Source organism: Mchenga conophoros, linkage group LG11 (genome assembly GCF_057382185.1).
Source record: "Mchenga conophoros isolate Kocher_MC1m ecotype Shallow Benthic linkage group LG11, M_conophoros_male_GT1.1, whole genome shotgun sequence".
Lineage (NCBI taxonomy): Eukaryota > Metazoa > Chordata > Actinopteri > Cichliformes > Cichlidae > Mchenga > Mchenga conophoros.
In genome coordinates this window covers 27,319,203-27,341,766 of record NC_140536.1, presented here as the reverse complement: position 1 = coordinate 27,341,766, position 22,564 = coordinate 27,319,203, and the positions used below count along the sequence as shown (strand labels likewise).

At 41.7% G+C, this 22,564-nt stretch overlaps 1 protein-coding gene across 2 annotated transcripts in view; it reads right to left on the bottom strand.

Annotated features, from left to right (window-relative positions):
- atp8b2 (ATPase phospholipid transporting 8B2) overlaps positions 1–21,784 on the bottom strand; it is a 28,311-nt gene extending 6,527 nt beyond the window's left edge. The window contains exons 1-23 of one of the 2 annotated variants that reach the window (XM_085292078.1): positions 21,619–21,784; positions 18,922–18,989; positions 11,705–11,763; positions 11,493–11,606; positions 10,193–10,291; positions 10,054–10,115; positions 9,853–9,925; positions 9,417–9,487; positions 9,224–9,303; positions 8,578–8,736; positions 8,411–8,499; positions 8,020–8,216; positions 6,244–6,364; positions 6,072–6,159; positions 5,946–5,980; positions 5,699–5,858; positions 5,397–5,585; positions 4,348–4,463; positions 3,918–4,082; positions 3,431–3,542; positions 2,787–2,892; positions 1,730–1,988; positions 1,390–1,573 (exon numbers count right to left, since the gene is read on the bottom strand). In XM_085292078.1, coding sequence (XP_085148204.1) covers positions 1,390–1,573; positions 1,730–1,988; positions 2,787–2,892; positions 3,431–3,542; positions 3,918–4,082; positions 4,348–4,463; positions 5,397–5,585; positions 5,699–5,858; positions 5,946–5,980; positions 6,072–6,159; positions 6,244–6,364; positions 8,020–8,216; positions 8,411–8,499; positions 8,578–8,736; positions 9,224–9,303; positions 9,417–9,487; positions 9,853–9,925; positions 10,054–10,115; positions 10,193–10,291; positions 11,493–11,606; positions 11,705–11,763; positions 18,922–18,946 — 2,563 coding nt within the window. In that variant the 5' untranslated portion in view covers positions 18,947–18,989; positions 21,619–21,784. Of the gene's footprint in view, positions 1–1,389; positions 1,574–1,729; positions 1,989–2,786; positions 2,893–3,430; positions 3,543–3,917; positions 4,083–4,347; positions 4,464–5,396; positions 5,586–5,698; positions 5,859–5,945; positions 5,981–6,071; positions 6,160–6,243; positions 6,365–8,019; positions 8,217–8,410; positions 8,500–8,577; positions 8,737–9,223; positions 9,304–9,416; positions 9,488–9,852; positions 9,926–10,053; positions 10,116–10,192; positions 10,292–11,492; positions 11,607–11,704; positions 11,764–15,665; positions 16,154–18,921; positions 18,990–21,618 lie in introns of those variants that run through there. The other variant, XM_085292077.1, reaches the window with a different exon arrangement.
- Between the last annotated feature and the right edge of the window lie 780 nt (positions 21,785–22,564).

Here is a 22,564-nt window from a genome sequence, read left to right as displayed (position 1 = left end):
AGGGGAAAACCAAAATGGTGCACTCATCTTTGACACCTCACACGCCTACTGTTCAAACCTTCTGTTTATCAAGGGCAGACAGTCAGAAGAAAGACTGAAATAAAACAACTGTTGCATAAAGGACCAGAGCATAATAATAAATAAATAGGATTATTATAAACTGTGAATAATATAAAGCTACTTGCAGAGTCCAAGAGTAAAGAAATAGAGTACAGGGACATATGGACACAACAGGTTACCTTTAGGCCCTGCTGTCTGTATTTTACACAATCTAATAAGTGAAAACTGTGGCAAAAGCTAACTCTAGCTAATAAAACTTTATCATTTTCTAACGGAGAACCTTTCCTCTCGGTTATGAGCTATAGTTAATGCCATGTTGAATAACTTAGCAACGTTAGCATGCTCATTACCTTCCTGTCGAGAAGACTAATGCCACATAACATTATGTGGAGGAAGAAAGCGGTAGCCAGAAAATGTTTTCACAACTTGGGAACCCAAGGTTCCCACAAACTTCCCACAAACTTCCCACTAACTGCTGGTAACTGATTGGGAAACCAGCATTACCATCAGCAAAACCATAATTCTCAGTTTAACTTGAGTATGTGTTCCATTTTCAATAGCTGGACAAAAAGAGCACAGAAGGGGGAAAAACATTTGATTGTTTCGAGATTTTTAAATCAGAAATTACAGGAAGTGAACCAATCCTTCTCCTCACTGCTGCACTGATTGCATTTCTGTTTTACACTTGCATGCAGATATGTAGACATGATGTACATCCACAGACAAACACACACAGGCTGATGCACTTACAACACACTGATTACAAGACATGCAGAGAAACAGAGCACTGAGGTATTAATAGTTTTCTCTTTTAGTTTGCCTTTAAGCTTAGAAATAAATATTATGAAGCAATGATTGACAGTATAGTTCAGTCTTAGTACAATTATTTGTACAGTGAACAGTTCAAACACAAGCCTCCTTTCTATTAAACACAAATACGTTTTCTTCTAAACATCTTTTCAAAGCTTAACAGGACATATTTGGTGTTTTGGGATTTTAGGAGTGACACTAAAATTAAATGTGACTTCTGTCGATTTGTTTTGTTTGTCGGCGTCACATCCATCTATAAGCAGTGAACAAATAATTTGTAAATAAGGCCTAAAAGAACACTGACAACCAAACCTTTACCTCAGGAGGACTCCTGCAACACAGATTTCCACATGACCTACATCACTACTAGGAACAGCGTGCAGATAAACAACTTCTACAGCCGCACTTCTGCTTAGGATTTCCATTGCTTAAAAGTAGACAAGCCACCCAAATGGCTAAACCCAACTTCTCTCTTCTTTTCTGAAAACAATATTTCAGTTACACTTTTGCACAACTCACTTTTGATCATGCTGATGTCATTAGCACCGTCTCCTATAGCCAGCGTGACGGCCTTCTTGCGCTTCTTGATGAGCTCCACCACCTGAGCTTTTTGCAGTGGCGTGACTCTGCAGCAGATGACCGCTTTGCACGCGCACGCTGTCGACACAAACTCTGCCTCCATGTCTGCTTCGAGAGCGTGGGCCTACCACAAGACAACGGAGAGAGGTTTTAGACGTTCAGGCGGTAAAAGGAGTCCAAGTTGCTGCTTTGAAGAAAAGTACTTAATGAGAAAGAATTGTTTTTATGTAACTAAGCTTAAATTTCCGTGACAGATATCATGCAGGAGTGTTATTCATACCAGACTGTGACCGTTGATTACGAGGGCAAACTCTCCTGAGATGTTGTCCATTAAGTTAGAGAGAGGCAGAGGAGGAGGAAGGGGAGAGCCATGCAGCTGCTTCCCCACTCCTCCTCCACTTCCACCTGCCGTATCACCTCCTTCTTGTCCTTCTTTGAATCCATTTCCATTGAAACATGGCTCCCTCCATCCCTGCATTCCCTCCTCTTTAACTCCATCTCTGGTACGTGACAGCTCAATCATCCTTTCCCTCGCTCTTCTAGAGAGGAAGACAAACAAAGCCCACATCAACAGTGTCTATCTGCATCACAGAGACATAATTACATGACAACATGATCATGCACAGCAAAAAAAAAAAAGAGATCTGAGTGTGGGATAAGGAATATAGACTCACAAAAGCAAGTACATAGGGGATAGTTGGAAAAGTAACATGGATGTGAAGAAGATTAGTGATAATGGCAGGTTTTATCCTGAGCCTGATATTCCAATATAGGCTCTTTATAACTTGAATAATTGCACTTTCCAAGTGAATTTGAACATTGCACAAAGAACAGCAAAAATACCAGTTTAGAGTTCTTCTGTCTTTGAAAGATAATTTTATTCTTTTGCACCATTACACTGGATTTGCTCACTTTCTAAACTGACTTCATAGTTAAGGGGTATGTTGCAATGCTGCTCATATTTAACCTTGTGAGTTCTCAGCCATAATCAGTGATGACTGGAACTCTAACCCTTTGCTATCAGTTCATGTCATGATGATCACTGAAGTCTGGGAAAAATCTCTTTCAATTATTCCTTTTTGCTTTTATCTAAAATGTCAGGGTCATGAATCAGTCCTCACAGGGTGAGCTGGATGATTTGACTAGAAATGAGTCAAGAAGCTCTGGTCACTGTCGAGTGATTCTCACAGAGTAGTTGGAACATTTTGCTACCACACCTACCGACTTCAATCATGCATACATTTCTTAGTTTCTGCCCGCCCGTCATCTGGAGTTTGGCATTTATTCTCGATCCCACAGTGTACAGTCTAGTACAGTGTGCACATAACCAGACTGACCTGAGTTCTTGCCGTACGCTCTGGACGGTGTGGCCACTGATGATGAAAACCTCGGTCATATCATCTGTCAGCATCTTGCAGGAGTAGCCTATGTTTACAGCCGTTTCTGTGTGAAGGAATGGGAGAGGATCTAACAAATACAAGTGCTGTTTCAGTTAAAAGCTATTTGCTAATGTACTGCTCGTCGTTTCGGCTACTTCTCCCTTTGCAGGCATGCCTCTGGCCTTAAACTATAATAGCTGCTGCAGGCACGTCAGTCAACATGTCCCTTTATTTTTCATTCACTGCACTCATTCCTACAGCCTACGGTCCTTTGGTGATGACAGAATACATGATAAATTTCCAGAAATTAATTTTTCCAGTGCTAGCCCAGTAAATAGGTTCAGACTACAAAAGCAAGAGGGGTGTAGCAGTACTGTATGTTTACATGAATGACAATACACCCACATAGTCAAGGTGCAAATAGATGCACTGATGCTTAAAGTTTTCAGTTTCAACAACCTCCTCATCACAAGGATGCTGCTCTATAATTAGTTTAAATTTTGCAGATTCTTTTGCGTTTTAAACCCTTGTCTAAACGGTTTAAATGTTTTAAACATGCACACTAAGTTCTGAAAGCTGGTGCAAAACTGTGTGCATCTCACCCTGTTTATCTCCAGTAAGAACCCAGATTTTAATGTTAGCCAGAGAGAGGACAGCAATGGTCTCTGGAACGCCTTCCTGCAGCTTGTCCTCTATAGCAGTGGCACCCAGAAGCTAGAAACACAGGCCGAGAGAGAGAGAAACACAAACAAATAAATTGCATATTTAAGGAAATTTAAGACGGGCTTAAATGCAATTGTTGTGTTAACACTATGAGTAGAAAACCCAAACTCAAAAGCATACGTGTGCTCCAAATATAGAAAGTAAAAGAAAGGAATTTCCCTCGAACTGCTTAAGTTTCAGTGATCCCAACAAGTTCCCCTTGCTCATTGCAACATTTTTACTTTATTTGAACTTTTTACATGAAGGGCAAACGGGCCTACACACACACACACACACACACACACACACACACACACACACTTGCAATAAATAAGACACATTATCTTGATACAGATTCATACATTATCTGAAAATAAACTCACTGACCATCATATTTTGTTCTACTTCCTCATAAGCTGCTGCCAGTCTATCCTCCCTGCAGTCTGTGGCCTTATCAGCAAAGCGGTGGCTCTCTGACCAGGCCTCCCATTCATCCTCTGACAGGTCCCTGTAGGCCAGAGCCAGGGTCCGTAACCCATCTGCTGCATACTCCTAGCACCAAAAATATACACATAAACATGTAGAAAAACAAAAATATACAGCAGGGACATTAAGAATCACATGACTAAGCATTAAGTAGTGTTGTTTGATGATTTTTAACTTATACTTAATCTAAGAAATGTGTCATGCCATGATGAGGTTGACTGTCTCATTAGGAGAAGGTAAATAAAAATGAAGTGCTGTTAAAAGTTGTTTTAAAGTGTGGAGACTCTAGATGGCAGTGCAGCTCAAGCCATCCGTCCAAGAGCTGACTTACATTGAGGTGGTCTGAAGTAATACTCATTACTTCCTGGTTACAAGGGTGGAGTCTTTCCAACAGAACAGTGTCAGCTCCTTTACAGTAGAGCCGAATCCTGCCCTCTGGGTTACGTACTGAAAATAAAAAAGAGAGAAATGAAGAAAAAATAAATCTCAGCAATTCAGACAATTTTTCCATCACCTTTACAATAACGGAAGAACTCTTCAACAAAGGCCACCGGTAGTCTTTATAATTATGGGTGTATGTGTGTGTCCTCAGAGCCTGGCAGCAGAGGTAAAAGTAATTTATGACCAGAGGTCAAATTTACAGCATATTCATCCATCCATCCATTCATAGCATATTTCAGCTGTAAGGGGTCTAGAGGTGAGATACACCCTACACAGGTCACCAGGTTATTGCAGGGCTGCCACAGAGAGAAGGACAATCATACACGTTCACGGGCAGTCCAGAATCACCAGTTAACCTAACATGCACGTCTTTGGACTGTGGGAGGAAGCCAGAGTAACCCACTTCACACAGAAAGACCAAAAAAACCCCCGAAAACAAAGGTTAAAACCCAGAACTTTTATGCAACAATGTGGCAACAAAGATAAAGATTGCACCACAATGCCATCCTGTACAACAGCACTGTACAGCCATACCAGTTTCTGCTGTTAAGTGATTGTCTTGTGACATTGCACAGATACACGTGGCCCTGAAAGGTCAAATGCACTGCAACTTACGAAAACACAAATAGAAAAATGCTGCAAAAGCGCACAATGCACAATGAAAGTTAAAAAACCCAAATCTCACAGAACAAGACAATAATGTGACGTAAGTGACAGAAACCAAAATATGTGGAGGACTGCACTGAGACACGCTTGAAAGAAGCCAATGATGTATAAGTGTTGTTTTTGCATATTTGTTTCCTTTTCCATTGTGTGCTTTTGTAGAATTTTTCTATTTACTGGTGTTTTATTATGTTGCTGTGCATTTGACCTCTCGGGGCCACCATACACAGGTTTTTTGTAGTTAAATCAGAAGAAAAAGCACGGATTGCTGCATACCTATAACAGACATTCGCTTGCGTATGTTGTTGAAGTCCAGTATGGCGAGCAGCGAGTAGGTGACGGTGCGTCCCATTTCTGTGGTGGTTATCGTCCCAGGTGTTCGGGAGCGAAACACAAAGCCAAAGTTTCGAGCCGCCGTCACTAAAGCGCCCTCGTCTGGAGACTGAGCCTTATAAACCAGCTCTCCTGTGCAGGCAGGTAAAACAGTCGTTAAATATTATACGATAACGAATGAGCAGATGTTGAGTTTTGATGTCATTATTTGCTGTTTTGCAGTTTCTCTCTTTTTTTAAGCTCACCCTCACTTTTCTCCTCACTCATAACGGTGTGACAGAGGGAGAGCAAGCGGAAAAACTCATGAGTGCACGAGTCTCCCACTTTCACTGATTCCAGCAGCTTGTCATCATAGAAGCAGAAATCTGGGTCCGCCAGCGGGTTGAAGGGACTGAAGTCCAGCCTCTGAAGACAAATGAGTGATAAATAAAATCACAGGTGATAACAGACATGCATGTGATCTATGATTGATCAAAAAATACTCATACGCACCTTTGGCTGAGTTTCCAGTGGGTCTGTTAGATCACCTGACAAACACATCGGCACCACATGTATGAGCTCTGATATACACGTACATACGGTCTCTGCTACATGCACATGTATTGTGTGTGTCCTTACCGTAACTCTGTCCATTGATGGAGCACTTATTGAACGTCATGATGTTCTGAGTGAGCGTTCCAGTCTTGTCACTGAAGATGTATTCAACCTAGGATCATTTTAGGAGTATATAACTACTCAAAGCAAAGCACGATGGATGGATTTGCAGAGTAGAGTGAGTCTGGACACTTACTTGTCCCAGTTCCTCGTTCAGAGTGGTGGTCCTGGCCTCAGCTGCTGTGTTACATTGTGAGCAGAACATCTGTTGGTCCCAGTTAATGAAGTAGCTGTGACCGAGCCTGATCACCTCCACACTGAAGCAGGTGAGGAAAGGGAGAGGTTACAAACTCCGAGCCATTCACAGTTTAAAATAAATGTAACTAAGTAAGTAACAGAACAAGTAAGCACAGAACAATACAAAGATTTTCTGGCCAAATACATTTGGCATGCAGTCAGTGCAGTTCACTGACTTACTGATTACCAAGGACCAGATCTCTTTGCACACACAGTAAGATTGTGTGCATGTAAATACAGAAAAGCATGTAGCGATTTTTGAAAATTACGTTTATACAGCTGTGTGCATGTTCCTCTTTTCTAAATCTCAGTCATTATGAAACTTAAGCATGTGCACAACTCTCATTTCCACTTCTCTGACTGGATATAGACACCAATACTTTCAATACTTGCACTCCTATTTGCACCTGAAGCTGTCTGGAAAACAAAAGACCACAACTGGCTTGACCAGAGGAATGAAGAGAACAAGAAAAAAGAAATGTGGGTTTTGTTTGCCTCACTTCTGGAGACACAAACAGAAGAAAAACTCTTGTAAATGAAAAATAATTGGGGCCATTGTACCACTAGGCACCAGCTTTTTACAGCACTAATATTACCAATGAATGACTGTGATAAGAGGACTGATAAAACCAAGTACACGATAAATTTTCAATGATGTTTGCAAATGGCAAACACTATCTCCAACTGCCGCTTTATATTAATCGCTGTCTAACTAATCTTTATCTCTACTTCCGAGTATTGTGGTTGACTTTCTATGTAAAGTTGGGAACACGCATGGTCACAAGTCCAGTATTATGCAAATTGTTGTGCAACCCATCATTTCTTGATATTTTGAAGTACAGCAATCTATTGACACACAGATTGCAAGATATAAGGAAGAAGTAAAGCTTATAAATGTTTATATGTGTGTGTGTGTGTGTGTGTTTAAATCCAGGTATGCTTTAACTGCTTTGGCAGTGTGTTTGGGATCAAGACAGAGCCTCGGCTATGTTTTACAGATGGCTGTAGACGCTGTTGTATCTCTCTCTTTACCTCCTGTGAACATCTTGATTTCAACGGTCACTAAACACAAATGTGAAAATTTCATATTTGGATTCATCACTCCATCAGACTTGTTGCCAGTTCTTAAAAATGGCTTCTTAACAGCTGCACTACTATTGAGGCCATTTCTGATGAAGCTTCAGAGAACAGAGAACTGCCTCAGGTCTTTGCTTTGTCTTTTCCAATTCCATAATGACTTTCAGATGCTATTTATCTGTTGTAGATAGTTCGTTTTAGTTGTTGAGGTGTTAGGTTTTGAGTTAGTCTTCATTTTTATGTTTTAATGATTAACAAACACACAAAAACAAGCAGTCCTACGAACATTGTCAGGTACACGGACTGGACTGAAAATGAGTGAAAAAGAAGCTAATGTCCAAAGAAACACTATAAATGATTTTCAGAAAGTCTGGAGCACTTTTGCTCAAGACAATTAAAAAAAGTATGAAGTAAGCCTGAAGTAAGCAAAATATGAGGAAATGAGGGTTGGCTTAAGACTTTTGCACAGTATTCTATCCATGAGGTCCATACATTCTTTCTTTATAAACACCAGTTTATATGTGGGAAGGGCAAACACAGGGTTTTTGTCTGTAAGCATCATTTATATATTCTTATAGAACTATTGCTTTCTTCCTACCTGACATATAGAGAGATAGGCACGACGGTATTAAGAATGATGACGTAGGACCAAAAGGAGAGGAAGGCCGAGAACAGGAAGTTATTCACAGGAGTGTCCCAAGCCAGGTAGCTCTGGAACAAGGACCCCACCTCTTTCTCCCACCCTGCATTACCCACAGCCAGGATCATACCCATGCACACCAGGAAGCCAAATATCTGACAGAAAATGGACACAGGCAAAAAAGTAGAGATTAAATAAATGAATTTTACAGTTAGATCTATAGTCATTTAAGCCTAAGTTAGAACAGAATACATCAGTAGTGTAGATATATGAAACTAAATTCAAGCCAGTGAGATCATGTCCTGAAATAGTTATGAGCTATGAAAATGAGAAGTGTGGGATGTCCTACCCAGAGGACCAGTGTGTTCATCAATCGATCGATACTCGTACGCTTAAACTTGGTGCGACCGCTGTTCTGCATTAGCTTGGTGTCTGGGCCTGGCAAACAGAAACAGGGTAAGACTTGCAACATACAGCAAATGCATTATTTTTCTGTGCAAACATGCACACACCTACCTGCAAAGATGACCAGGCCATAGCAAGCCTCTGTGTTGCGGAGCACGCATCCTCGGAGGAGCATGTTCTGATTGGTCAGGCTGTATTTCTTCTCTCTCCAGTACAGAGTCCCGGAAAAACGATCCAGCTTGTTGTTGGGAGGCTCACACACCACCTCTCCTTCAAACAAAGAAGAGTGTGGACAAGCAAACACACAAATGTAAATTAGATGCTCATTCATAGTCATCTGAATCCAGTCACTGCTATGTTTTTAGAATTGAATTAATCACCCGGATGACATCACGCTGTTGTCGTGCACCTGAACACGTGCACAGAGGGAGGATCACACACCTTTTGTAAGCTGATGTGAGGCAAAACGTGAGCAGATTTGCTGCAGTAATGCATTTTCCCGAGCAGGTGAGGAGTGTGTGGGTGTGATGTGCTGACACAGTGATGCGGTGGCTGTGTGATAGGCTGCCATTCACTGGTGGTGGAGCCGTACAGAAAGTGTGTGTCTCTGTTTGTGTGTATGTGTGAATTTTAGTGTGAAATGTGCATTAGCATGATTGAGAAAACATTTGATTCAAGCTTCCTGGTGCATGCTGAAGACCGTTAATCCTTATTCTGCAATGCAAAAAGACAAAACAAGTTTCTCCTCCTAACTCACCGTCAAATGAAGCCAAGTTGTTCGGGTCTCCAAGTTCAGATGTCACTGACACAGACTGACGCACCTTCATATTGGTCTCTCTGCAAGATAAAACCACACACAGCAGTTTAGATGTAGTGTTGCGTTCCTTCTGCAGATTTTAGGTTTTTTTTGGTCACGCGAACAGATGTTGAGGTGCAGCGTGTTTTCTGACCCGTCTAGCTCGGCTGTCTCGATGTAACAGAGACCATGAGGTTCAGTGCTAGACAACAGGAGCAGGTCAGCCTGAAAATGGATACAACAGCTGAGATTAGCATCAGCACGGTCAACATGGACTGAACTAGAAAAGCGCTGATGACACAGCAACGACTGTTTGCATCTATTACAGCTACAAGAAAAGGCAGAATAATTGCAACTGAAAGCATGTTAGTGATTAAATGTAGCACTTCTAATGAGGCACATAATGCATTACAATCCATTTAGCATCAGAGCTTGTGGTCTACTGAAAGCTATTATGATCAAACAGAGGTCTAAAAACACGAGAAGATGCTGGTGCTGAACACTAAGCTGGTGTAATGGTGGATAAATGGGCCTTTTTGGACTACTGATCACTATGTTTTCTTTTGTTTCTGTGCTGGGTGCACACTTACTGCCACAAACTGGTTGTTTTCCAGTTTAATAATATCACCCACTCGAACATTCATCCACTTTTCATTTTGAAGCCTGGAAGAGCAAAACGAAGAGAAACAGTAAAAAAAAAAAGTAACGGATGCTGCTCTATTTTAAGAAACCTCTTAAATCAAGAGATGGGTAAAATCTGAACAGGTAAGTTGTCAGATGTAATGACTCACGAGCCACGGATGAGGACCTGAGACTGACGATTGTTCACTTGGTTGTCGCTCTTGTGACGAAACTGGAGATGACAAAAGGTAACGTGTAGTAGAAATACAGACTCGTATCTGTGCCTGTGGTGCATGAAAACATACTCACGTAGTCATCCGTGGCATCCTTTACTGCAGTGATGCTCAGCACCAGAGCTAAAGGCACGATGGTGGTGAACCAGGAGAGGGAGGAGATCTGAGGTATCAACTAAACACAGGGAGACAAAGCTTATTATGCAAATTACTTTTAAAATGGAACACAAAGGCAGTGTAAGATAAAGAGATAGCTACGTCTAACCCCAGCCACATCAAAGACAGCTTGTTATGATGGTGAGTGTACCTGATGGTACAAAATCGTGGTGAGACAGTACCAAGGAGGCAAAAACAACAAAGCTACAGTACACTGGTTTGTTTGGGTAGTTTTAAAATAAGCATTTGTTCAATAATAGACCCCTAACTTTACCAGAGTGTTAGGAACCAAACCTTGCTTTTAGTTGAACTATAACATAATATAACATTTTGGGGCTTTGAAATGAGTTTAAAGGAGCTGAGGGGGTATGATTTCATTTTATATAGCAAGGTTTAAGATTGCAACTAACTCAATATCTCTAGCCTAATGAACAGGAGAACTTACAGTGGCTTCTAAAAATGCAAAAACATAAAAGAATTAACAGCAGCTCTGTTAGCCTGGACTTAAAATCAGCATCCTCACTGCCCCACAGTCACGTGCTAATGATGTGCAGGTTTCCCTGCATATCATTTGATTGCACACTCATTTACTATTATTTAAAATATTGATAATTGATAACATGCCATCACTACAATCATACAGTACAGTACCAAAGTATTGCACGTAATAAAATTTTGCTGCTGGTGTGCAGAAAAAGTTCCAAGGATCAGCCTCTGGCACGTGTGTTTTTCTGGCTTTATTGTGACAGGAAAGCTAGAGGAGAGAACAGGGGGAAGTGGCCTTGGGCCTCTGGTCTGGCCTTACAGCATATAGTTTGCCTCATTCACACAATGAGCTAACTGTGTGTATGAATTTTCATGTTACTCCATCCACTAGACATTATGACATAATCAAGAGGCATTTGTTGCCAGTGAAATGTGTTTGAAATGATTTGTTATGAAATAACTGATCTCATATTCCGCATTGATGTTTTTTTTTCATCATATTCTCAAGTGCAGGAAACTGTGAGGCTCACTACTTCCCTGAAAGTCTTTTATTAATAGCTTATTTTCCATTTCTACAACAGATTAGATCAGCCATTTGGAATTTGAATGTACCAATATTCATCTAATTTTGTACCACCAAACTTTAACTAACAGTTACTGATCACGGTCCTTTAAGGGCGTTAACTAGAAAATCATGTGCCCCTTATGCCTCCTGTCTGTCTTTGATTTCTCACCTGTAGTATGAGCAGGAAAAGAAAGTAGGTGTTGGCTACTTCCTGGAACTGCTCAAACAGATTGACGGGCAGAAACGTGATGATGTTGTACTTGGATGTCATGATGCAGTTACTCTGGAGGATTAGGAGAGAAGAAAATACCTCTCAGTTAAATTGCTTTACGAGTATAAATATTTTGAATATGTACAATAGAAAACAGCAAACTCTCTTACGGCATACTGAAACTTTTCGTTGTACTCTCTGTCATTGGCTCTGACCCTTCTCTCCTCCTCTGCGGAAACACAGCACACAAGATGAGTCATTAAGGCATCAAAACAAACACATGCAGTAAGTCTGCATAAGGACGAATTTTTAGCATGTTTGGCAAACTGCAGAGTTTAAAAATGTCGGCACTATTCACAGCTTCCTAAAACCTGGAAACAAAAGAGAGGGAATCAAGCAGTGAAATCCAGACGTTTATTGTCATATACACCCCAAAACACAGTGGTTACACTGACCAATGATTGTTTTACTTTGTGAGTTGCCCTCACAGTAAAATAAATAACTACACTAAAAGAAAAGAAAAGAGTAATAAGCATAGAAAAACAAATAAGATGAATGAAGTAGTATGAACAGAAGGTTTGATTGTGGTTAGAATATAAAGTACAAGATACTTATGGATGCTATCTTACTTACTAATGGTAATGGACATTCAGAATGTATGAGTGTTATTATATAATACTGTATTATATTGTGTGCAATTGCAGTTGTACAGGTCAGTATGGAAGAAAATAGCCGGCAGTGTTGAAGCATGTATTCATACATCAGTGACTGTGCTGTGCATTGGTTGAGTGTAATAGATACAGAGTGTCAGGCAGGAGGCATGCAAAACCAATAAGCAGGCCAATCATCGCTGATGTTTTGTTAGCTGCTACTACTCTTTGTTATTAACCAGATGTGCAGTTGTGGCCAGATACACGCAACCAAACATGAGTGTGCGTGCAAAAGTTTAGGCACCGATAAAGGCAGATCATAGTATAGTCTCCAAGTTTCAGAGAGTAAAATTAAGACCGTTTCTTTTTCCTGTGCTCAATCTCTTGTGCACCCCTCCTCCTGACCTTGCACTTTATCCTATTGCTGTTTTTAGGTTTCTGTTATGCTGATGCAAAGTAGTTTGGGAGTTCCCCTCCTCATCTTCCTCCAACACCAGTCGCTTCTCTTCTAATATTAATGATGTGGCTTTTAAAATGAAATGACTGGTCATTTTGAACAGGGCTGCACACACACACACACACCAAAGTAATAATATCCAAGACCAAGCGCATGTTTTGTGCACGAAAGCACAGTCCTTAGCATACTTTTGACAGATTTGTGAAAGGCAGTGAGGTGCCACAGGAAGGGACATCACACAACAGAAACCGATAGGCTATAATCAAATGCCGGCACATAAACAAAGACGCTGTGGTTTCCTGTGTTTCTGCAGCACAGTGAAGCTTTCGCACTGCTCATAACCTACATCTTTGTCCCTGCTGTATTCAGCTTCACCAAAAGAGACAGAGGCCACTTAAAGTGATCCCATTAGAGCTGCACTTTACCGTCAGATTATAAGACAGATCTGATGTGACAGATTAGCTCTGGTTGGCTTTAGACCAGTCAGGGTGGTTTTAGTCAATTTAGAAAAACACGTTACGTCCACTTATTGCTGATGGTGTTGAGTGAGACTGACAATGAGAGGGACACTAGCAGAAATGATTACATCATTGTTTGTTATGTTGATAAAATATTGGCATATTTAAATGTATTTTGCTCCGGTTTATTAAAAAGAGGTCAGTTCACAACTACGGTCACCTCATGGTGCTTTACACTGTAAAGCAAAGACCATACAACATTATAGAAATAACCCCAACAATGCAATAATTTCCGGTAAAGTGCTTGTTAGGCTGGCAACTCCCTGTTACCACATAGAGACCTCAAGCAGAACCACGCTCAGTGAAGAGTAACTATCTGCCAGGACCGGAAAAAGAAGGCCGAGAAAACAAAAGCATGGTCAAAATTTGTTGCACAGTGCCCTGAAAAAGTATTTGCCCCTTCCCGATTTCTTTTTTAATATATTTGTCTATCTAACATTCAACAATTTGGGGGTTCAGTATCTCACTCAAAAAGTGCAGGATTGAACCACTGCCCTTCTGATTAATAGACAACCTGCACTACCTCCTGAGCCAAAGCCACAAAACCAGATTGAGATATTTTTGCGTGACTTGTAAAAGATTGCACGTGCTGGAAAACCATCCAGTGCGACTAAATTAAAACAATTCTACGAAGAAGAGTGGACCAAAATTCCTCCACAGTGATGTTAACGCAAGTAAATACAAAACTGTAGTCGTTAACTTTGTTCATTATTAAAATTAGTTTGTATGATCCAAAGCATGTAAGTGTGACAAAGCCCCCAGGAAGAGGCAAATTGTTTTTCATTGTTTCCAAAAGCAAGTGAGTTACTTTTGTTTTTAATATTCCTATCTGTCATTGTGGCTGTTGTTGAGTAGCACGATTTATTAGAAAAAAATCTAAATAGTTACATAAGAAAAATTGTTTTAGGCATCAACTTCTCTTTCTTGGAGTTTCTATCTGACAGACGTGAGATTTCTGGGTGCATGCAAAAAGCTGTGAATGTGATTGTGCACAATCCACAAACTTTTCCAATCCCTCTGGCATTTCTCCTCTTAAGACGAAGGTCATCGTGCTGTTTTCTGAGACAAATGTCCACCAGAGAGATCTGTCTGACGTGCAGTGCCAAGCCTGGTGGGAAAAGCCAAGATCCTTGTGCCAGCTAAGCACCAATGTGAAGTCAGGACCAGCCTGTGTCTGTCCCAGCCACTGCTGTGCAAGCTGAACACCTCAGCCTAAATGCATGAGCATCTTTAACAAACTGCTCAGTAAGTGTTTAATGTCTCTGACAACTTCAAGGGCATTAGAAGCCCTGACGCAAGCTGCATACCATACAGTAAACCTGCGTGAATCTATAAAGCTCCATTACGGAGAAACTTTCAGTGGCAGCCTTACTCCCAGCATAAGGTTTCCATAAAGGGCTGAGACACAAACGAGTTAATATATATTGATTTAAACTAAAATAACTAATGTCATATAGAAAGAGTAACTGTAACCTAATACAAAAGCACTAATTTTGTTTCATCTACCTTCCTGTCTCTTTAACACTGTCTCTGCTCATGGCTAGACATGTGAGGACACAATCTCCTTACGTCTCCACAAGCGACACACTCGCACAACAGATTTAGTGCAGATTGAATTCGGAACAATAACGACCACAGTCATTCAATGTGAATTGCAGTACGGGAAGCACTAATGTCCCTGCCACGACTAAAACTAAGTCAGGGTCAGATCAGACTGCAGAGAAGTGAGCATCACTCACAGTGGCTGATCTAATTAGGTGAAAAGGGGATAGCGGAGTCGTGTGCAGCCCAGCAAGCGCATACGGTGATCTAATTTGCTGGAAAAAAATGCTAGTGACACAGTCAGAGAATGATGGAGTGGAGGTCAAATGAAGGTGCACATCCAGGGTGATTTGAGATAGTTAACCTAAGGAATAAGAATACAGATGGAGCAGTGCAGAGGAGGGCTGGTGCCTGAAAGATTGATCAGGGACTCACGCAGCAGAGACACGAACATCAGCCACATATTTAGACCGGATCCAAGCAAAACTCTGGTGTTTGGCATGATTCACTGTCAGCATGATTCACTGTCAGCACGAAACACCGGAAAACAGCTGAGATTAAGCAACTAGTTTAAGGCTGTTGGGGTCAACTCCAAAAGATACAGACTGAAGTGTGAAATCAGAAGAACAACAGATATCTCTCTGTTATTAAATCTTAGGAGAATGCTGATGTGTAAAAACCTGAACAGTCATTGATGACACAAAGTGCTACAGTGCAAAAAACCCCAAACAAACCAACTAGGTCTGTGATGCAGAGATGTAATATGACACATATGCAAAAGAGAGTGAGAGAGAGATGAAGCAGCAGGAATGAGACTTGGACTCAGATGGGATGAAGATGAGAGATGATATTTATTAGGAAACAAATAAATAAATAGTTTGCACGATGAACAGCCTCCTGGCGGTGAAGATAGTAAAGACTTCTTCCCAACTTCAGCCTTAATTTTCCCCGCACAGACTCGTACCTGTCCGCCTCTTTTTCGATTTTCTTCCATCCAGTCCTCTCTTTTTCTTTCCTTGCAGGGGGAAAAGAACGACTGGAAACCATTTCTCCGGGATGTCTTTGAGCACTGTCATCTTAAATTTCTTTAAGTCACAGTGTGATGATTTTTTTTCCTTAAATCGCTGGCTATGCGCTGTTTCAGTAACAAGTCACAGCCACATCTGACCGTCACGTCTCCGCAAGGACGCGCGCACGAAGCTCCGGCCCCAGCTCAGTCAAGTTAGATTAGAGACTCAGTCCCAGTCCCAGCCTCTGCTGCTTATTGCTCCATCCCCTCCCCCAAAATATACACACGTGCACGCGATGTCCACCCCTTGCTGATTCGTCTTCCTCCTTCCGCGGGATCAGTGATGTCATCTTTTTTTCTAATTAGGAAAATAAAGCGCAGGGCTCGGACCTGTATTTTCTGTGAACATCGTGCTTTATGTCAGCCTCATTCGAAACATAAACACTGATGATGTGTAGGCATTACGCAATCTCAAAGGCGAGAGGCGTTACCATGGAAGCCGCATCACCACGGGTCCTACAGCCGAAACTGGTCGCCATTTTGGATCTAAAGTCGTTTTTTCGTGTGTGGAGTCCAATTGTCGTTTGGAGCCAAAATGTCCGGTGCAGGAGTTCAGTGTCCTGCGTGATCCTAACGTTAGAAGGTGTGCCGCAGTGGGAAGGGCCAGACAGGTGCCCGGGCACGTGCTGAGCGGCGATCCTCGTGTTGAGGCTGAGGCTCTCCCTGATCTATATGTGAAGCATGAGCCTAAGAAACCAAAACAAAGCACTGCGGGGGGCGAACAGGCAACTTCCTCTACAAACAGCAGGTTGTTTTGGCACATGAAGAGTTAGTTTACACCTATCAGAACTGATTTGACGGGGCAGGAATTATGGATGGGGACTGATGACGGCAAGGTACAACAATGACATTATGGCAGTCTCTTTAATGACCTGCAATGCATCACTGATGAAACCACTTCACTTTGATCAGCATCTGCAGGCGTCCTGTATTCAGAGATCACGAGCTCTGATTTGACTTTTTCTTTTCAGAGATGAGCGCACACAGATCGTGTGAAGGCTTAGGGAAAGATAGATAAAAGCACGGCTAATACTTCTGTATGACTCTGAGTGTGATTGGGGGAATGAGACTGCAGTAGAAAGTGATTTGAGAGTTCAAATTGAATAGAAAGGCAGTATATAAATACCATAGTCCACTTACCACCTAATCAATGATGGCAATTCATTAATTAATTTATTCATTCAACATTAGTGCGTAAACCTCGTGTTTCACCTGTACCTAATCTCTATTCTTTTCTTGTATTCTAATAATTAGCATTTTCTGCTTACACCAGTGCCTCTTCTCCAAACGAGCATCAACTGCAGTCAAAACACACGCTTTACGAAACCGTCAGACTGTGAGAACAGAGAACTTTTCTCATTTCTCACTTTCTATAATCTGTCCCTCCTAGTCTCCCCTTTCCTCTGTCGTCTTGCTTCTGGCCCTGAAATCCATGTCAGTGCACCTCACTGAAGGACGTCTCCGCTCCTAAAATGCATCTGGAGGACTGAGGAGAGAGGAGGCTTGCCAGGAAAGATGTAACCTTTGCAGGAGCGCTTTATAAAAGCGGTGTCACACAGCTGGAATATATGCAACAAACTCTACAGTCCTTTCAGTCCATACGCCGTTCAGTTATTTAACTGTGTGATCAAACTTTCAGGCCTTCACAGTTTGTGTGGGTTTGATTAAAAATCTTTTCACATTGGGTTACGGCTCCAGAATGTCTCATTTTGTTAAAGTGCTCTCTCTCCCTTGCCTCCTCTGTTCATCTTTCTGATGGGAAGGACCAAGATGAGAGGAAATGAAATTGCAGGAAATGAGAAATGAGAAAAGGGGACAATATGACTTGTTTGGAGATCCTTTGTTAGTGTTCACTAGCTTGAACTAGTACTCTGGTTCTGTGCGGACTTAGCACATACCTGAGACACTTGGCCTTTTCCCAATTACTTTTTTGAGGTCTGAAAAGTGACTTCTCATGGCTAAAATGCCTCTCGGTGCTTGGAGCCTGAGTCAGGCATTACCATACATCTACATCAATGCCACACACACAAAAGTCAGGTTTAAGAATGTTATTCCCAAGTGTTTGTTTTTTTTAACATCTATCCAGTTCAGGGTCGAGAGGCTGGGAGCCTATTCCAGCTGATGCAGGGCAAGGTATATCCTGGACAGGTTGCCAGTCTATTGCAGGGCTAACAACCATTCACACCTACAGCCATATTTATAACCCCACAGTAACCAAACTAGAACATTACTACTATATAGATAGATTCTTTATTGTCATTGTGCAGCTTGTACAATGAAAGTCTTTTCGATGGCAGTCTTTCTCACAGCAGCGTATAGAACAAATAAAATTACTAGACAACAAGACAATAAATACCAGGAGAGAGTCCGTACTGGTACAGCGATAACATGCGAAGTCCACACACAAAGCAACCAATGTGCTGCCCCACCGGGTTTAAGAGCAATCAGTAAGCTATAAATAACTTATATAGTTAATTTAGTAATAATTTGGAAACCTCCTTTGTTTTATTAACCACAGAAGCATTCAATGATACTGTCAAACGATGTAAAACAAGTTGTGGCAGATGGATCCCCCAATCTGAGCCTGGTTCTGCTGCAGGTTTCTTCCTGTTTAAAGGGAGTTTTTCCTTCCCACTCTCTCCAAGTACTTACTCAGAAGGGGTTGTCTGACTGTTGGGATTTCTCTCTATTATTTTAGGGTCTTTACCTTACAATATAAAGTCATTTGAGTCAACTGTTATTGTGATTTGGTGAAATATAAACAAAATTGAATTGAACTGAAGGCTAAAGCTGTGTTCGGCCAGTGTTTGTAAAAACTTCTATCTTTCAGTCATTTCCATCTGGTTGTTTTAGAGCCCCCACCCTCCCCTCCAGAGAACTGGTGTCATAATACATTGTCTGTCTGGGAATCTGCAGATGAGCTTCAGTAATAAGTGCTGTTTAATACATTATGATAGTCTGAAATGTATTGAATGTTTGTTTTCCAGCATATTGTTTCTGCCTGTAGATAAATATGTGAATGCATTCTTGCTATCGAGCAGCATGCATCACACCTTCCATGTCTACGTTGTCATTTGGTTAACTGCATTTCTCATTGTCAAGCCACACTGGATGAAACTAGTTTAACTGCAGATGTGATTAATGTACTGACCTGGGGGAGGCCTCTTTCTGAACATCTCCACTCTGCTGGCGTCCTTCTGCTCTGGCCCATGGGACTGTCTGCCAAGGGAAAGAAGGGAGGTGGGTGAGACTGAGGAGGATACAGGGGAGACTACAGAGCTGACCGTCTACAGAGCACGAGCAGGAAAAAAAAGTGAAATGGGAGCCATAAAAATGTGATTGTGCGTGGAAGGGAAATAGCTTTTTCAGTTTCAAGCCAAACCACGGCCAGGTGATGCAACCTACTTACTGTAATGTTTCTTTTTTTTTTCTTTTCACAGCTTTGCCCTCCCATTTAGACAGTGAAAATCAGTCGAGCATTAAAACCACTGCACAACACGACACACACACACACACACACACACACACACACACACACACACACACACACACACACACACACACACACACACACACCAGGCTCTCTCTGGTCTCTTTTGAGCCATAACGAGGATGTGACATTCAACAGAGAGCTGCATCTGTCTCTGTAGCACACTGTCTCTGGTGGCTGGGGCCAGATCCACTGTCAGCCTCTCCCTATAGTGGATCAAAGAGAGTAATGGAGCAGCATTTTTTGCATGCATAGCACAGTTAAGCATCTTCTCTTCTCTCCTGTCATCATTTATGCTGACCTATTAATATCACACACCTCACTGCTTTTATTCACTCTTTTGCCACAGCTAAGTACATAGGCTAAAAGGCATGACAGGTGAGGCATTATAATCTTTGCCTTGCCTTTGTTGTGGATACTACAAGATACACACAATATGACAGTCAGGGGTAGCTGACTGGGAGCCAGGATCTAATCAATACTCCTGAGAAAGAGCTGCTTTGTTTTTCTCCATGTGAGCTGAGCTGATCAGTTTTCAGCTAGAGTTCCCAACATTATCTCTCAGCCTGACGTACAGTCCCCTTTTTCCATGTCCTCTGCTCACTTTCCACCCTATATATACCACCCATTTATAATTCTAACAGGTACTAATGAGTGAGAGTGTTTGCCATGTTCTTGCACATCTCTCCACAAACATGCACACACACACACTCTCCATCTGTGAGTGGCATCTTCTATAACCCACAGGACCCAAGAAATGCCATTATGAAATAACGCTGGCAGCCAGGGGAGTGAGGGCACAGTAAATATCCAAACACCTTTCTTGGCCTCTGAGCAGAATTCCTTTCTTTGCTCCTGCTGGATTTAGGCTGATGTATTAGAGGATTTGAAGCTCGGAAATTCATTATTACGCTATTTTACAGTGTTGTTAATCACCTAAAAAGCTAAAACTTGAGATACAGCAGGATAATAACTCAGCCTGCTGGGATGTAATTAGGGAAATGGTCAGAAGGGACCTGCTAGGTTCAATTTGATCCATGCTATAGAACAGATTTTACAGTTCTTTTCAATAATGTATTGCAATCACTTATTTTTCTATAGCTGCATGCAAGCCTGCTGAAATAAATCTCAAGATCACCACTTTCACGTCACAACTTTCGTAAGGAAGCCCAGAACATGAAACCGAAACAGCAAAAGATTAAAAGATAACTAACAAAGTTAGGTTATTATGCAATGAGCCTGCTAACAGACCAGGCTATATATTTCCTGAGGCAAAATTAAATGACTTGGTTTTTCCTCGTGTCTTGTAGGCGGTGCATCGCTTTGAAATGATCTGCTCCCAGTATGTGCTATAGTCCCCGTGCCTCCTCTACACATGGTCACATCAAAGCATTCTGCAGGCAAAGCACTGGCACCGCTATAGCACACCTTACGCACATGAAATCTGCATTATGTTCTATCACAGTAATGTTACAAACACCACAAAGCTGCCTTTTATTAACAATGTCATCAGGAAGCCAACAAAGTGGAACACTTTCAGAGTTAAACCAGCATACACTTGATGTTCTGATAACAGGCTGTGCAGGCTGTAACCTTCTTTTACACAATGCCTGTCTGATTCAACACCATTATAAGACTAATCTGTTTGATACCATAATAAATACTAACTTGCTAATAACATGTTGCGCTGTCTACTGACAATGCAATCTGTTCAAAGAAAAAGCAACAACACTGCTGTATGCCACTGAGGCAACTTCCAGAAGGAATAAAAAGCACAGCATTGGTTTAATATCCTCCACTGTATGCTTACGCACTCAGGACATTATCTGTGTGCTTTAGGATATTTGCTCCTCTCCACAAGTATGTAAATAAACACTGATGTAGCTTTAAGTATAGCTGCACAGCATCCCATTAAAAATAATGCTATCATAGGTAAAAGCCATCAGGCTCTGCCTTGGATGTAGTCGTTTATTAAGTAAGCTTAGTGTACCACAAAGCTCACGGCCCTGGTTTAAGTAACCTTAAGAGCGAATGCTTTCAGTCTAGTGATGCTCGCCACAGTGGCGGGACTGAGTTTCACTTTGAGTTTGGAAATGTTATTATGACTAATACCGACATACAGGAACTCTACTGCAGAGGTGTGAGGGTGAAACTAGCCGTACCTACTGTACAGGATGAGCCTGGTCACACTGGAGCAGCAATGAGAGCTGAACGCTTCACAAGAAAAGCGAGACTCGCGTCAATATTTGCAGAGGATAAAGAGACTGCATAGCAAATCCTCATGACCATGTTAGAAGAAGAAGATGATGATAGGGAGCAGCTACCCAAAGCTAAGAGAGACCAGCATAGGGATCTTACCTTGGCAACTTTGCGTTATAAACAGGGTTTTGGAGACGTCCTCGCTGCTCCTGTCGCTGAGGTCATGATGAGGTCTGGGGGATGAAGAGGCGACGCTATGTGATATATGATAAAGGCCAGTGAGGTGGGAGGGGGGAGACAGGCACCGTGCAGAGGTAAGGGAGGGTTTGGCTTCAGCTGCCGGAGAGGAGAAGAAGGAGCAGGAGGAGGGGTTGCACCTCCTTCACTTTCTCCTCTCTCTGAACTTCCTGCAATCAGGAAGCCAACATCACACCGGACAACCCATAGGTGTTTTACTTCTGTATTTAATGTGGCAGCACAGTCTTGCGGCATTTCACTCATGCTGTTTGCACGTGCTGACGGCACGCTACCCGTTTTTAACACTTTAAACTTGATAAACAGTCGCTCCTTCCCTCAGCAGCCTGAACACACCTCATCGCCTTTCAAGCGTTTTATTTGGTCTCTGTGTTATATCGCCCTCTACAGGTCTGTCAGCGCCATCTCCTCCAACATCTTTGTAAGCCTCCACTCATTCATACTACCAGGTGTGGGAAGTCGGATTTTCTGATGAATTATTTATAGTGAAGATTTGTGGCTGCTTTGCTACAAGTTGCTCCAACTTATTTTGGAAAACTCTGGTCAACATTACTGAGACTTTGCCTCGGGTTTAATCATTTAAGGGTTCAGCCTAAAAGTGGTGCATTACATTGAAACGTATAACTATTCATTCTGAATTATTCTTGGACACTTTTGAAGTTAACATTGTAATGTGTGCCCGACTCAGTTGAGCTTCACAAAGGCGAAAAGAACAGCATATTCCATTAAGTTGGCTCATTTTTGCCTATGAGGTCTAAAACTTCTGCTTACATTTCAACATGAATGTACTACTACTTTCTACTTAGTACCCGAGTAATCCAGCAGAACAGCTCCAAGATGGTGGTGGTGT